General features: G+C 37.4%; 1 protein-coding gene across 1 annotated transcript; it reads right to left on the bottom strand.

The window, feature by feature from the left end:
• Positions 1-1,992: 1,992 nt before the first annotated feature.
• Positions 1,993-12,689, bottom strand: LOC129256784 (protein ENTREP2-like). The gene is made up of 2 exons (XM_054894947.2): positions 12,360-12,689; positions 1,993-3,842 (listed from the first exon to the last, which is right to left on the bottom strand). The coding sequence occupies exons 1-2, from the start codon at positions 12,459-12,461 to the stop codon at positions 3,429-3,431; spliced, it is 516 nt and encodes a 171-aa protein (XP_054750922.1). The 5' UTR covers positions 12,462-12,689; the 3' UTR covers positions 1,993-3,428.
• Between the last annotated feature and the right edge of the window lie 1,516 nt (positions 12,690-14,205).

Consider the following 14,205-nt stretch of genomic DNA (forward strand, 5'->3'; position numbering starts at 1 on the left):
GAACTCTATTCAGAGTGCACCTGGTGTAGGTAGAGAGGCTGAAATCCCAGTTTTAAATTGATTGACTGATCACCGAATACCGATGAGAATGTGTGCAGTTTTAATATGTTCACAAAGTTTGCAGTTACGGCATCTTACTTTAGAAATAATAGAATTTTATTAAGAACTACCCACTTTTCATTGAGATATGTTACACATACAGGAATACAGGTAGAATGAAAGATGAAAAGTATAACTAGTTTAAATGAGAAATAAAATCTGGAAACAATAAAATATCTGGCTCTTAGTCTTAGTGGCAACAAGACTGGTAAAGTTTCTCCTATAATGAGATATCTAAACATAACACAAAAAGGAAGGTCCCCCAAATCAAAATGGGTATAACTTTATAATGGAAAAAATTTAGTAAAAAAAAACTTGAAAGATGTATTTCTTCACTCATTGCTCAACTTCTGTTTAAAAGTCAAATTGAGGAATTGAGGTAGCACAAATTTTTGGTGAAATTGTCACTTTGAATTTAATACGAGATATTTTCAGAATTCATTTTGACAAATTCTTCTTACAGTGAATTTTCAAGAAAAGCAGTTGTTTAATGTTTATCATTCATTGCGAGACCCACTAACATACAGTATATTCAAACAATTATCATATTTTTTTGGCATAACTTATCATTCATCTCAATGTTTGCTCAATTTTTCTGGTAGCAAAAAAAGTCATATCAAATTTTGCTACCAGAAAAAATTGAGCAAACATTGAGGTGAATGAACAATAATGCTAAAAATACTGTCTCCTGTAAAATTTAAAAAGTGACAATTTTGCATTTAATGTGTGTTTACTTATGCAAAACATTAAGCTCATTCATGCTAAGGTCTTGACTAAAAGCAACTCCACAGTTGCTCTGAAGTTGCTTGCAAGATGATAGTCAGTATAAATATGGCATCCCCCATCAAACTACTTTGGAGTAATACCACCAAGCTGAAACACTTAGTTAAAATCCAGTATAAATACACCACGGCTATTCGATGTGGCATTGATGCATTGTATTATTGCCCACTAGGATGGCCATTCCACAGCAGTCTCAATTTAAAATCCAGTATAAATACATGACTATAGTGCTGGAAAACTTCAGATCTTCTGTTCAAACATCTTGGTTAAAATCCATATAATTTTGATTTAGGGGAAACTTAGTTTAAAATTACTTTCATTGATTAAAGGTGGGTGGGGGTGTAAAACCTGAATATTTCAACATTTATATAGTAGGTACAGAAAGAAAATCTATTTTGCACCTGCTGTTTTATTTACATGCAAAAGCACTCGGCCATAAAAGCCCTTAACATGCTTGATAACTATGAATAGACAATAAGCCACGAATACAGCTGAAGTCTGTTGACCTAAACTGACCTATATATCTGCTATATGAGGGTTTTTGAAAAAAACAAGCAAATAACTTCTGCTACTGTATCAACAATATCAATATTGAAAAATAAATGACTTTGTAATGACCTTAATTACACAAAGTATTAAACTTCAGTTGTTTGCCACTTTAATCTTTGCCCTGGAAATGTTGTTATGGGCCAAACTTATACTTTGTGTCTTTTTGTCTACAGTTCCATTTACAGAGACAGGAGTATTTTTTTTACAAGAATGCACTTGAACAGAAAAAATATATTTACATCATATTATCCTTTCGGACAATGATAATATTTTACCCTCCTGGATATGCATAAGTGAGATATAAAAGTGAATTCACAAACTGTTTTCCTTCCTTGGGGGAGTATTTAAAGGTCAAGTCCACCCCAGGAAAATGCTGACTTGAATAAATAGAGAAAAATCAAACTAGCATAGTGCTGAAAATTTCATTAAAATCGGATGTAAAATAAGAAAGTTATGACATTTTAAAGTTTAGCTTATTTTTCACAAAACAATGATATGCATAACTAGGTGAGTCAGTCGATGATGTCCATCACTCACTATTTCTTTTGTTTTTTATTGTTTGAATTATACAATATTTCATGTTTTATAGATTTGACAATAAGGACCAACTTGACTGAACCATATAGTATTAAACAATGCTAATTCCACATGTTCAGGGAGAAATTAATCTTTGTATCACTTGACAATGAGGAGAAAATTAGAATATTTCATATTTCATATAATGAAATACAAAAGAAATAGTGAGTGGATGACGTCATAGTCTCCTCATTTGCATACCAGCCAGGGTGTGCATATAACTGTTTTGTGAAATTAAAGGGGTGGTCCAGGCCAGCTCCAAAAAATATTTAGCCCGTAGTAAATATTTACAGGAGCCATTTCAAAAAGTATTATCTCCTTACTCGACTTTGAAGATTTTTAAGAGCATTTCTTGTAACGGTTATTTGGGGCAAAAAGAATTAAATTTCGCGCACATGTAGCGAGATCGGTCACGTGACTGTGACGTACCATATCCACTTTGGTTTCGCAACAATCCAGCGCGCGACGTCTCACTGCACAGCTGCAATATGCCTATGTGTCAGGCATACGGCTGCTCGGTTCGGCCGGGAGAAAATAACCATAAAAGTGCGTTTTCTATACCAAATCCGATCCGAGATCGAGAGAGATGTGCCCAGTGGCTTCACAATAAAATTATTGGGACTGACAAGTTTGACATAAAAACATACAAATATAACGCGAGTAGAGTCGTTTGCGAGGACCAAATGCTCTCTCTGGCCGTCGGCATCACCGGGCAGTTCCCGCACCGACATCAGTCATTTCTCCCCACTCGACCTCTTCTTCTTCTATTCTTCGACGGTTCTCCAACTCTTCCGCATTCCACCTTGGTTGGAATGCATATCCCGCAGGACCCGACATATTAATTGTTCAAATTATGAAATAAACGGCGAGAAACAAACAAATTGTGAATTACAGGGTCGACGGTGGCCACAATCAATGCAAGTCGAAAACTACATGTAGCTAATACCGTACGTATGCAGCCGGCGCTGATGATCAATACGCATACGTGCGAGCGATAGCTAGCTAGCTAGCTAGCTCGCTCGCGCTCGTAGCAGCAGCCAGCGAAGCCAAAGTGGAGATGCTACGTCACAGAAAAAGCTGCGCATTGCATTCTGGGATCGTACAGACTCGTGCCAGAATATGATTTTGGCAAAATTGAAAATTCAATAAAAAATAACTGTGCCTCTTATTTCTTAAAAAAAATATAGTATAGGAAAGAGAAGGTTTTTGTCTATCTAGTGGATATAAATTAAACCTGGCCTGGACCACCCCTTTAAGCGAAACTTTAAAATGTCATAACTTTCTTATTTTACATCCGATTTTGATGAAGTTTTCAGTGTTATGCTAGTTTGATTTTTCTCTTTTGATTCAAATCAACTTTTTGTTGGGGTGGACTTGTCCTTTAAGTGGGAGAACAAATATCAGGCCTTTATGATGCTAAATTACCATTCATGAAAAAAAAAGAATGTTGAAAGTTTATTCAGGAACCAAAACTGTGACAATAAGAAAATTGAAAGAAAGTGAAAGTGATTGCCTACCTCTTCATTTGTCACCTGAAATTCCTGAGCAACGGAACATTCTATTGTTGTACCAGGAAGGATGTTGATTGTTGAATACGGAGGGGGCATCTCATGAGGCGCTACAGGTAGGACCGGTGTGGGTGTTGAGAGATCATCTAAGAAATCTGGACCTTCTATGATGATGGGATCATTTGAGATCTCTGTGTATTCAGGTGGGGAGTATGGGGGTGGTGGTACCAAAGGAGGGGTAAACACAGGGTCTATTACACCCCCTATGTCACTTATATAAGAATCTCTTGCTATACTGCCTGTGTGGTGAGGCCTTCGTAATACCATCTGTGAATTATAAACATGAAAAGAAAAATGAAATAAAGAATGAAACTGGGGACTTTGTCCTATACAATGGTCTGAAAATAGAAATATTCTCTGAAAAGAAATTTGAACAATCATATCCAAATTTACTGCAATTGAGATATAAAATATTAAAAGGGGAAAAATACAACAGACTAGCTAGTATAGAGCACATTTATTATGTACATTAATTCATATTGATTCCATGCTAACATTATTCCCTCAATCTAAACAGAATACCCACTAGTGCATTAAAAGAAAAAATGAGTGAGGCATTTTTTTTATATAAATAAAAATTGAAGTGATTTATGGCTATTTCATATTGAAATAATTGGGAACCATAATGCATTTCAATAATCTCTATCCATCACTCCTCAAGCCTGTGTGGAAACCAAACTATAGGTGTGATGTTAACAGCAAACAAGAAAAATTCTTAAAATAACAAATCTGTTAATACTTAAACCATTTCTTTTCAATTCTACACGGTTTTATTTCATGGAATCAAATGTAGTGATGATTAATTTCACTGCTTTACCAATCTTGAATGATATATCAGGCATTCCTAATATCAGACCATCCATCCTTTTGTCAAGATGTCTGTGGGGTTTTTTTTACCATGAATAAAACTAAAACTCTCTCTCTAAATATTTTGAGATTCTTGATTTCATAAATAGCATAAGTGGGAGGAATGTCTTGGGATCATAAAGAATTTCAAAAATGTATCCCACAGTGAATAAATGCCACATTTCAAGACCATTCTGTGAATTTCTTTCTACTTAAGAACAAATATATCCTGGTTTCATGAAATAAGACCAAAAAAATCATATAGTAAAGAATGCAAACTCTAGAAAAGAATGTCATAAAAACATTGATAGGTCTACAGTATATCATTCTACAAGGAAATTCTTCCAGAATTTATACAATTCAATGTTCAGCAGTAACGCAATATTCCTGTTCTAATCCACCAATCTTTAAAAAAAAAAACAGCAGGTGGATAAGGACTGGGCATATCACAAATTCACAAAATGAAACATCCACATGAATAAGGATAAAACCATGTTATCGAAAGGTAGTTCATTTATTAGAATAAACAGCTGCCATGTCATGTTACAATAGATTCAGTTTCTATGAAAGTAGCTTACATTGGATGAGGAACATAATCAATCAATACTTTAATCTCTTATTTTTAGATATTAAAGGATCACAGCATGTGGATTTCAAACCAGTGTTATTCACTGCATTAATAATTCATCATTATGGATTTGGATACCAAAGAAAGTATGCCTATTGATGACATTTAAAAAAAAATAGTGAAACATGGCATTTTTATTCACTTTGAGGGAAAATCTTAAAATTCCTTGTTTCAAGATTGCGCAACATCAGATGGTGGGTTTATAAACCGCAATCCTTTGATTTATGAAATGAAACCACATCTTCCATTCATTCCGCATTCCTAACTGTCATTGAACTTGGGTGTTCATGTATGACACTGATTTGTCTTTCTTTCTCTTTTCCATTCTGGTTTTATCTGTTGAAACTTTGAACTTTTTGTTAGTATAAATAGAGTAAAACAGGTGGCCCAATGTCAGAACAGGGATGTTTAATGGAATGTATATACCGTGCCAAGATGGTGTCATTAATAAAACCAAAACAAATTCTTGGGCAAAGGTCAAGTATGATAAATGTATCATGATAGCCCTATAATCATTGATATTGGTAAATGATGTAAAAGAAAAGGTCAAGGGCATATGTTTTAAAGGCTTACTGTCCTTAATTTTCTATTCTTAGTACAGTCCTTAACTCACATGTCAAAAAGATATCACAAAATCAATTTATTTACATAATGAAATTTGAAAGCAATAAAAATCATTGTGTGTCATTAAGCTTTCAATGTACTTATAATGCAAAAATAATAATTTGTGATGTATATATAAACCAAGAAGAATCTGATCTTCTAGAGGTCAATTTCCTCAAATCTTGTACTTATTGACTTATTAGGCGGTTTCAAACCGCCTCGATCACAAGAATCCCCGTTAAATTACGAGAACATTTTTAGGCTAAAAAATACCCATTAATTATTCCTGCATTCACACCGCCCCGAAACATACCCTTCGGGATAAATTCCTGAAGTTAGGAGCATGCCCTGTATGGTCTAATAACCAGGCAAGCCGCGAGATTCAAAACCACTAGCCCAGCAGCCACCCACGGCGCCCGCGCCCAACGACACGATGGGCTAAAAGTTCCCGTAAATTGCTTTCACATTGCCAAAATACCTGCGACCTTGGAAAAATCCCCGCGAAAGTTCTCGTAATTTCGCCAAGTACCTACTATTTAGCGGGTATTTTCTTTCGGGGAAATTACGCGTAGTTTGCTTTCACATTACCAAAATACCTGGTATTTTCTGATCGGGGTAAATTTCCCAATCAGAGAATACCTGGAACTGACGAACTTCGAGGCGGTCTGAAACCACCTATTGTCTCTCAATCTGAACTTGCTCACATCAAACTATACCATACACCTTACTTTAAAAAATCCCTTATGAAGGCAACCTTGGTGTAAAGCCATTGTGATTGTACTTCAATAGATGGTTTCAAACCGCCTTGATCACAAGAATCCCCGTTAAATTACGAGAACATTTACATGCTAAAAAATACCAGATAATTATTCCCACATTCAGACCGCCCCGAAACACACTCTTTGGGGAAATTTCTCGAAGTTATGAGCATGCGCAGTACTGTCTGGTAGCAGACGAAGAAGCGCGCGCTTTTAGCGGTACGATAGGGGGACGGCCGGGGAGGGAAATCCACCTGTGGCCGGCCTAGCTCTAGCACGTACAAACTATACTCAATTTTATGCGCAAATCATTTGTTCCCTTGATCATCTGCAATTGCACTAGATTTCTCTCCACATTGAAATTAAGGCCTTGGTGGCCTCCTCATTCCAGTGCGAAGTCATCTGGTATGAAAATTTAGAATACCGGTAAATATCACCCTTAATTCTTAAAACTATCTTTTTAAGAAGAAGAATCAACCGCCTAGTCAAAGTCGAACCCCGAGTCACGTCGCATGAAAAGTGTACGTATGTTTATCGCTGCATGCACTGGCGCTGGCTTGCTCACTCGGTAGGCCTCGCATCAGCTAGCCTCGCATATCCATGCATGTCAAACAGCGCGGGCTATGAACCGGAAATTCACTTATCATGGTGATCGATGGGATACAAGTTCCCGTAGTTTGCTTTCAGATTACCAAAATACCCACGACCTTGGAAAAATCCCCACGAAAGTTATCGTAATTTCGCCAAGTACCTACTATTTAGCGCATATTTTCTTTCGGGGATATTACGCGTAGTTTGCTTTCACATTACCAAAATACCTGGTATTTTCTGATCGGGGTAAATTTCCCGATCAGAGAATACCTGGAACTGACGAACTTCGAGGCGGTCTAAAACCACCTATAGATGCATCTAAGAATTAGAATTTTACCCAGTTTAGTAATCATTTAGCGCACATGGAATAAAGGTCTACTGATCAAGCAGAACAAAGCCTTTCAAATTCATCTAGGATCAATCCCTTCATTATCTCAGCAGGATACTATAAGAAAGGAGAAGATCCATCATTTTTCACTCTATTCTATTCATACCATCATTCTTCTTTTGAAGTGCTACACCCTCTTATAAACCTAAATGTCTTTTCAAAGAACCATCATAATAGAAGTCTATACAAAGATACTGAAATAGCTTTGGCATGGGGTAAGTGACGTCACATTGTAGGTTGCATGAGTATTATAAATCTATCCTACAATTGACATCATTCACCTACCCATATTCTGTTTGCAGAAGCTACTTTGTACATTCCAGACATATTGTCATATTATGATGCCAAGCCGAAGTGCACACAAAAGATTAAGCAAAACCAAATTTTTTTGTTCAAGGTTTAAACAGATTTGGATCTTGTTCAACCTTCAAATGTGATCAAGTGGGTCATTATAGAACATATGGTGCCCTTTCATTCTCCTAACCTTTGATAGAACATTGAATAGTCCAATTCTTAAAAAAATGCATCAGATGAATGGAACTTCCTCTTTTCTTGGAATTGTAAGAGGATGTGTTATAGTTCAGTCATACCCTTTTTACACAGGATTTTCTTAACCCCGGACTATTGCTAACCCCGTACTATCCTTAACCCCGTACTATATTTTTTCCTTTTCACACATGCCAAATTGTTATTGCTAACCCCGGATAAGGAATGCTTGCTTTTCACACACGAAACTCGCTAACCCCGGACTAGTGGTAGCTCATGAATATTCACGAGCGCACTGAGTGGTCATTCAGGTCATATCCAAAATCGCGCGCGCTTTAAATACATTTGTCGATCATTCGATCGTAGTACAAATACTTCACTCGGAATTTCTCATCGCCGTGTTCGCTGTTCATGAATATTCATTATGCTTACCTCTGATTGGACAACAGGGCCGGCTCTGTTGCGGGGCATAAATGGGAGCGCTTAGCCCACTTTCGTTTTACACTAGCGATCTTAACCCCATACTATCGCTCTTAGCACCGCAATTGCTGGGATAACCCTGCTTTTTTGCAGGGCCAAATAATCCCGTACTAAAGGTGGGGTTAGCCCACTTTGCAAAAATGCTGTGTAAAAAGAAAGTGGGCTAAGCTTAAAGAGAAATTCCAGTATTTGCAGTAAACACTGATTTCATGAGAAAGTCTGTAAAACAAGGCTTAATTGTCAGTATATCATCGAGGATCTAGATCTGGTACAGTTACATAAACTGAACTTTGTGAAATCTTGAAATCTACGCTGAAAAATGTTCACACTGAAGATCACCAACACAGATAGGCACACGTGGGACAGTGTATTATTATTGCTAAAATAAAGACCCGACGGAAGTGACCGAATCCGCGCTTATTTTGCTTATTTCTCAGCAATCACACAATTTCTTCCAGAATCCTTTGGCACATATTTTTTATTCATACAAACAGACACTTAGGTGGTCATTATATTAGATTCTGTAAAAAGTCATTTTTAGATCGTTACCAAAACTGGAATTTATCTTTAACCCCGTACTATAGGTGGGGCTAAATGGCAATTTAGCCCCACCTATAGTACGGGGTTAAGGAAATTTTAGCGTGTGTAAAAAGGGTATCAGTGTGCCAGAGAATTATGATGTAGGGACCCAGGTTCAAAACTCAGTTAATGTTCTAGTTCCTATTCATAAGGTATCAATCCTCATTACCACATCCCCTAAAAATGGCCTAAAGCAGTTTATCATCATGAAAGTGTTTCATTATCAACTATTATCTGGCAAGTTGATTTAATTGGCTGAGAAACAGAGTTTCTATGGATATTGTTATATAAAACAAGTTTGTCGCTTAAAACATCAAAGAAGTCCTTTCATAAAATGCTCCTCTTGGCTAATTACTAACAAGTATTCATTCTTTCTATTATCATTTCTTTTGCCATTTCAACAAGATGAAGTTACAAGTACAGAGAGGGAAGAAACAAGGATGTCTACAGTACATTTCCAGGCGGGTGTTTCATAAAGCTGATCGTAAGATAAGAGCGACTTTAAGAACGACTGGTGATCATTTCTTATGCGCTAAACCGTCGCCAATGAATATACCATTTACCACAAGAAAGGATCACCAGTCGTTCTTAAAGTCGCTCTTAACTTACGAACAGCTTTATGAAACACCCACCAGGTAAGCTGCAGTATTTTGTGACATTTAACTTGTCTGAAATATCATCACTGGACTTGTAGAATGATATGGGGTGTCTACTGAAAATCAGGTGCATATTGGTTCATTGGGATGGGGCACAATTTCTATCCTGTTAAAATTTCATATGTGATATACTTACATTTTTTGCAGATGGTAAAACTTTCCCACATAAAATGTTTTGAAAATTCTATTTGCAAGCATACTCTCTGTTGCATGATTATACTGACACGACTGAGAAATTTTCATGTTAATAAAAAAAAGGACTGAAGATATCACGCAAACTTTAAATGAATCATTAACTTAACCTAGTTATCAATGAAGTCAAGTTCATGACATGACATAGTTCAAGGACATATTCATATTTCTTAGAACGAAAGAGATGATTACAAAAATGACCTAATTTTACTAAATCATCTTCCTTTCATGAAAACGTCCGGGATATTCAAAAGCATACGTAGGAGCATTCAATAACATCAAAATAATAATCTTTTGTGACGATTTCAAATGGGGGTATTGTCAAAACCCTGTTGCAATATGAGAGAGGAGTGTTGCTGTCATTGAATGATGATTGGTGAGAAGTGATAAAGGAAAAGATGAAGGTGTAATATGATAAAAGATGAACATGAGAAAAGGAATGGAATGTCAATGGGCTGCAAATTACAAGGCATTTCAAAGAGCAGCATATAGAATCTGGAGTAAAGACGTGCCTCAAGCACATTGTCAATTTATGGTGATTAGTATTCATTGGAAAAAGTTGAAAATTACCAAAAGATATATATAAAGATGGCACTACTGGGGGAATATCAATGATAGCCCATTATCTTCTAATGGCGGAATTACATCCACATGAATATTTGCACAATCTGTAAGTACCAATTATCATTCCTCCTGCCTAATCACATTCACAACAGGAACGTGAGAGAAGTTTCTTTGCCTTTTATATAAAAGTAAGTACTTGTGTTAATTTCCCCTATGGATATGCAATTATATTAATTCACAGAGTTTTCAGATGAAAAAGGATATAATCTAACCAGGATTATTTATTTAAAAAATATCTTTACTGATGTGGAGTAAAAGCACAAATTGCATTATTGGGGGAACAATTTGAAACATTTGAATTTAATGTTACAAAATACAGAAGAAGAAATGAACGTGGATCATCAATTCTCTCATTTGCAAACTGATCAGTTTAAGCATATCACAATGTTGGGTCTTTTTTAAAGTCAAACTTCCCTCACTTATTTCAATAATCACTTTTGAAGAAATTTTAACATTCATACTTGTTTTGTTTTTCCTCTTTATGAACAAATGGTTTCGGGGTGACCTTTAATGGAGATCAAAGGATGTCAAGATAACTAGGTAGCATCTTGATTTAATGATATATGATATTAATAACTTACAAATAAGACTACTAGTATAAGATATGCATAATGAATAAATGAAAAGAGAGGCAAAGACAGAGATGAAAAAAAAAACACAAAAACAATGAACAAAGATTGCAGCAGGAGAGAGAAAATGGGAACAGACAGACTATTCTTATGATTTTTTTCTTCACATTATTATATCAAATGTGTGAAGGTGTGTATCATAAACCCCCGGGGGGGGGGGGGGTACTCGACCAAAAAAAGGAGTAGGTCTGTGCCGCGGGTGAGACAAAAAACGGGGGCCTTGGAGCGGGCTTATTGTAAAGAGGAGGGTCCTCGGAATGGGCTTCGGAACTACAAATGTTTGTGAAAACGGGGGTCCTTGGAACGGGTCGCCTGCGTGTGAGTGCGTATGCATCCCTATGGAACGTACATGCAGCTTGCCTGGCAGCACGGCCGCCGGGTGCGCTAGCGCAGAGGCGATGGTCGGACAGCGCTCTGCGGCCGCTTTTTACCAAAATTGCGGCTCATTGCAGCAGATCAACGCGGCCGGAAGAGCGTAACGGAAAATATGCGAAGCTTTGGAGCGGATTTCTTTTTTCTTTTTTCTCGATAAGAAGAAAATTCTATGCTTTGGAGCGGCTTTCTTTGTTCTTTTTCTCAATAAGACAAAAATGCTATGCCTTGAAACGGAAATTTGAGTGTAAAAACGGGGGTCCCCTCCGCGGCACATACCCACTATGCATTATATACGGAGTGCCCCCCCCCCCCCCCCCCGGGCATAAACCCAGGGGGGGGGGCTACTTCCATTGATGAGTGGCTACCAGGCGTGACCACAGGGTTTCGAAAAGCACTCTTAACAAGTATTTTCCATATTCTGAAAATACACCCCTTAACAAGTAGTGGCATGTGAAACCCTATCCTTAACAAGTATCAGAAACAAAACGGTACCCTTGACAAATATTCCCTGAATTGACCCCCTAAACAAGTACAGTGATATTTTAATTATTATGTCACTGACGTGATCAAGGATGTCGGCTTTACCTATACTTAAATTTGGTTTAGGACTGCCCAAACTCTCACACCTCACTCAAATCAAACTCTAAACACGGAGTGTTGGGGCAAAAAGTACATACCTTATAAAGCATTTGTCTTTTTTATACCCTCGCAAATTTGTCCATCATCATACATTTTTTTTGACACCCTTATTACATTACGTATAAAACGTGTCCAATCTTGAAAAAGAGATCCTCTTCACACGTTTCTTTGGTCACACCTGGTATCCACTCGTCAATGGAAGTGCCCCCCCCCCCCCCCGATCGGGATCATAAAGACAATTATAAATCAGCCTACTCAAGGGATAAAGTAAAATAATTTCATACAGCTCAACCAGACAAGCTTATCTTACCCTTCTATTAGAATGCCTCTTGACAATATACGCACATCCAACAATAGTAGCTGCTATACAGATGAGACATGCTACTATATTTGCGACACAGATGACGAACATCACAAGTCGTATTGTAGATGAGATAATGGAACAATCTTTGACACCCTCTACCGAGATTGCGTTTTCGGTGGGGGTACATGGAAGTGATGAGGTACAGCAGTAACAGACTAAGGTACCAGGATGCTTTGTACATCCTGTTAATAGTTGAAGCTCTGCACAGCTTAGACCTGACAGGGCCGTTGCTACAAGATGAAGAACCACACATAATGCTGATAAGAAGGTGAAGAAACTTATCTGTAATAAAATGGAAAAAAGAGATAATTTAAAATAAAGTTAATTTAGAACACGATTAAAAATTAACAGTTGTACAAGTGAACATTAGGTGGTTTCAGACCGCCTCGAAGTTCGTCAGTTCCAGGTATTTTCTGATCAGGAAATTTACCCCGATCAGAAAATACCTGGTAATATTGGCAATGTGAAAGCAAATTACGTGTAATCTCCCCAAAAGAAAATACCCACTAAATAGTAGGTACTTGTCAAAATTACGAGAACTTACGCTGGGATTTTTCCAAGGTCGCAGGTATTTTGACAATGTGAAAGCAATTGACTGGAACTTTTAGCCAGCGTGTAGTTGGGCGCGGGCGCCGTGGGTGGCTGCTGAGCTAGTGATTTTGAATCTCGCGCCTTGCCTGCTTATCAGACCATACTGCGCATGCTCGTAACTTCAGGAACTTATCCCGAAGGGTATGTTTCGGGGCAGTGTGAATGCAGGAATAATTAATGGGTATTTTTTAGCCTAAAAAAAGTTCTCGTAATTTAACGGGGATTCTTATGATCCGGTTTGAAACCACCTATTGCCTGAGAAAAAAAGTTTGAGGTTGATCCGGCAAATGGAAATTATCGCAAGAATGAAATTAGGAAGGATGAAGATCTCTAAATATATAATGCCTCCCGCAATCACCTACAGTGTGCACATACATATGAAATTCATGTGTCTTATAATAACAATAATATACTACTACTAGCTGGATTGTACACTTTTTGCCAGAGTAGACAAAGCATAAACATTAGCTTGAGTGACCAATTTATCAGCTCTTTGCAATCAAGGAACTGATTCTACCAGGTACTCATTCACATCACCTGGATGAAGAACAGCACACAGTGTGGATAATTTCTTGCGGAAAGAAAACACACCACTGCTAGGATTCGCACCCACAACCCTCATTTGAAAGACAAGAGAACTTCTAAGACCATGACACACCCCAATCTAACTTTATTGTGATACATTTTGACACAATATCAATGTATGAAACCAAACTTGAATTTCTGTGATAAAAGGTATTACAAACATCATTATATAAAAAAATATTTGAATTAAAGAGACAATGAAAAAATTAGCCATTTACTACAAGGGTTGCTGTCCCTCTATAATCCCATCGCAAACATAATACCATCAATTCACTTCAACTTTACCCTTAAAATTTGTCTAAAATAATCAGATGTGCACCCGCATATGATTTGGCCATCTTGCTTGGCCTCCATACCCTCCCCACCTCACTCCCAAGCAAGGCTGTATATCATAGAAGTGATATTCAATCACAGGAGAGTGCTTCTGGCTGTTTCTCGGCTGCTTTCATGATCGAGGAGCAAGGGAACATTGGAAACAAGGTGCAGATGGACTGATTAAACAGGAGCAGACGCACTTTGGTGAAACTTGAGCAAATAGGGAAGAGTTCATAAGGAGTAGATGTGACTTGGCACATGTGTTCATTCCCCAAGAAGTCAATAAAGAAACCAGGTCTGA

This window comes from Lytechinus pictus, chromosome 3, assembly GCF_037042905.1.
Source record: "Lytechinus pictus isolate F3 Inbred chromosome 3, Lp3.0, whole genome shotgun sequence".
NCBI lineage: Eukaryota > Metazoa > Echinodermata > Echinoidea > Temnopleuroida > Toxopneustidae > Lytechinus > Lytechinus pictus.

Bases quoted from the DNA above. Each gene is read 5' to 3' on its own strand.
- LOC129256784 (XM_054894947.2), bottom strand. From the start codon at position 12,461: ATGTTCGTCATCTGTGTCGCAAATATAGTAGCATGTCTCATCTGTATA. The intron at 3,843-12,359 runs GTAAGATAAGCT...TATAATTCACAG, and splicing joins AGAGGCATTCTAATAGAAGG to ATGGTATTACGAAGGCCTCA.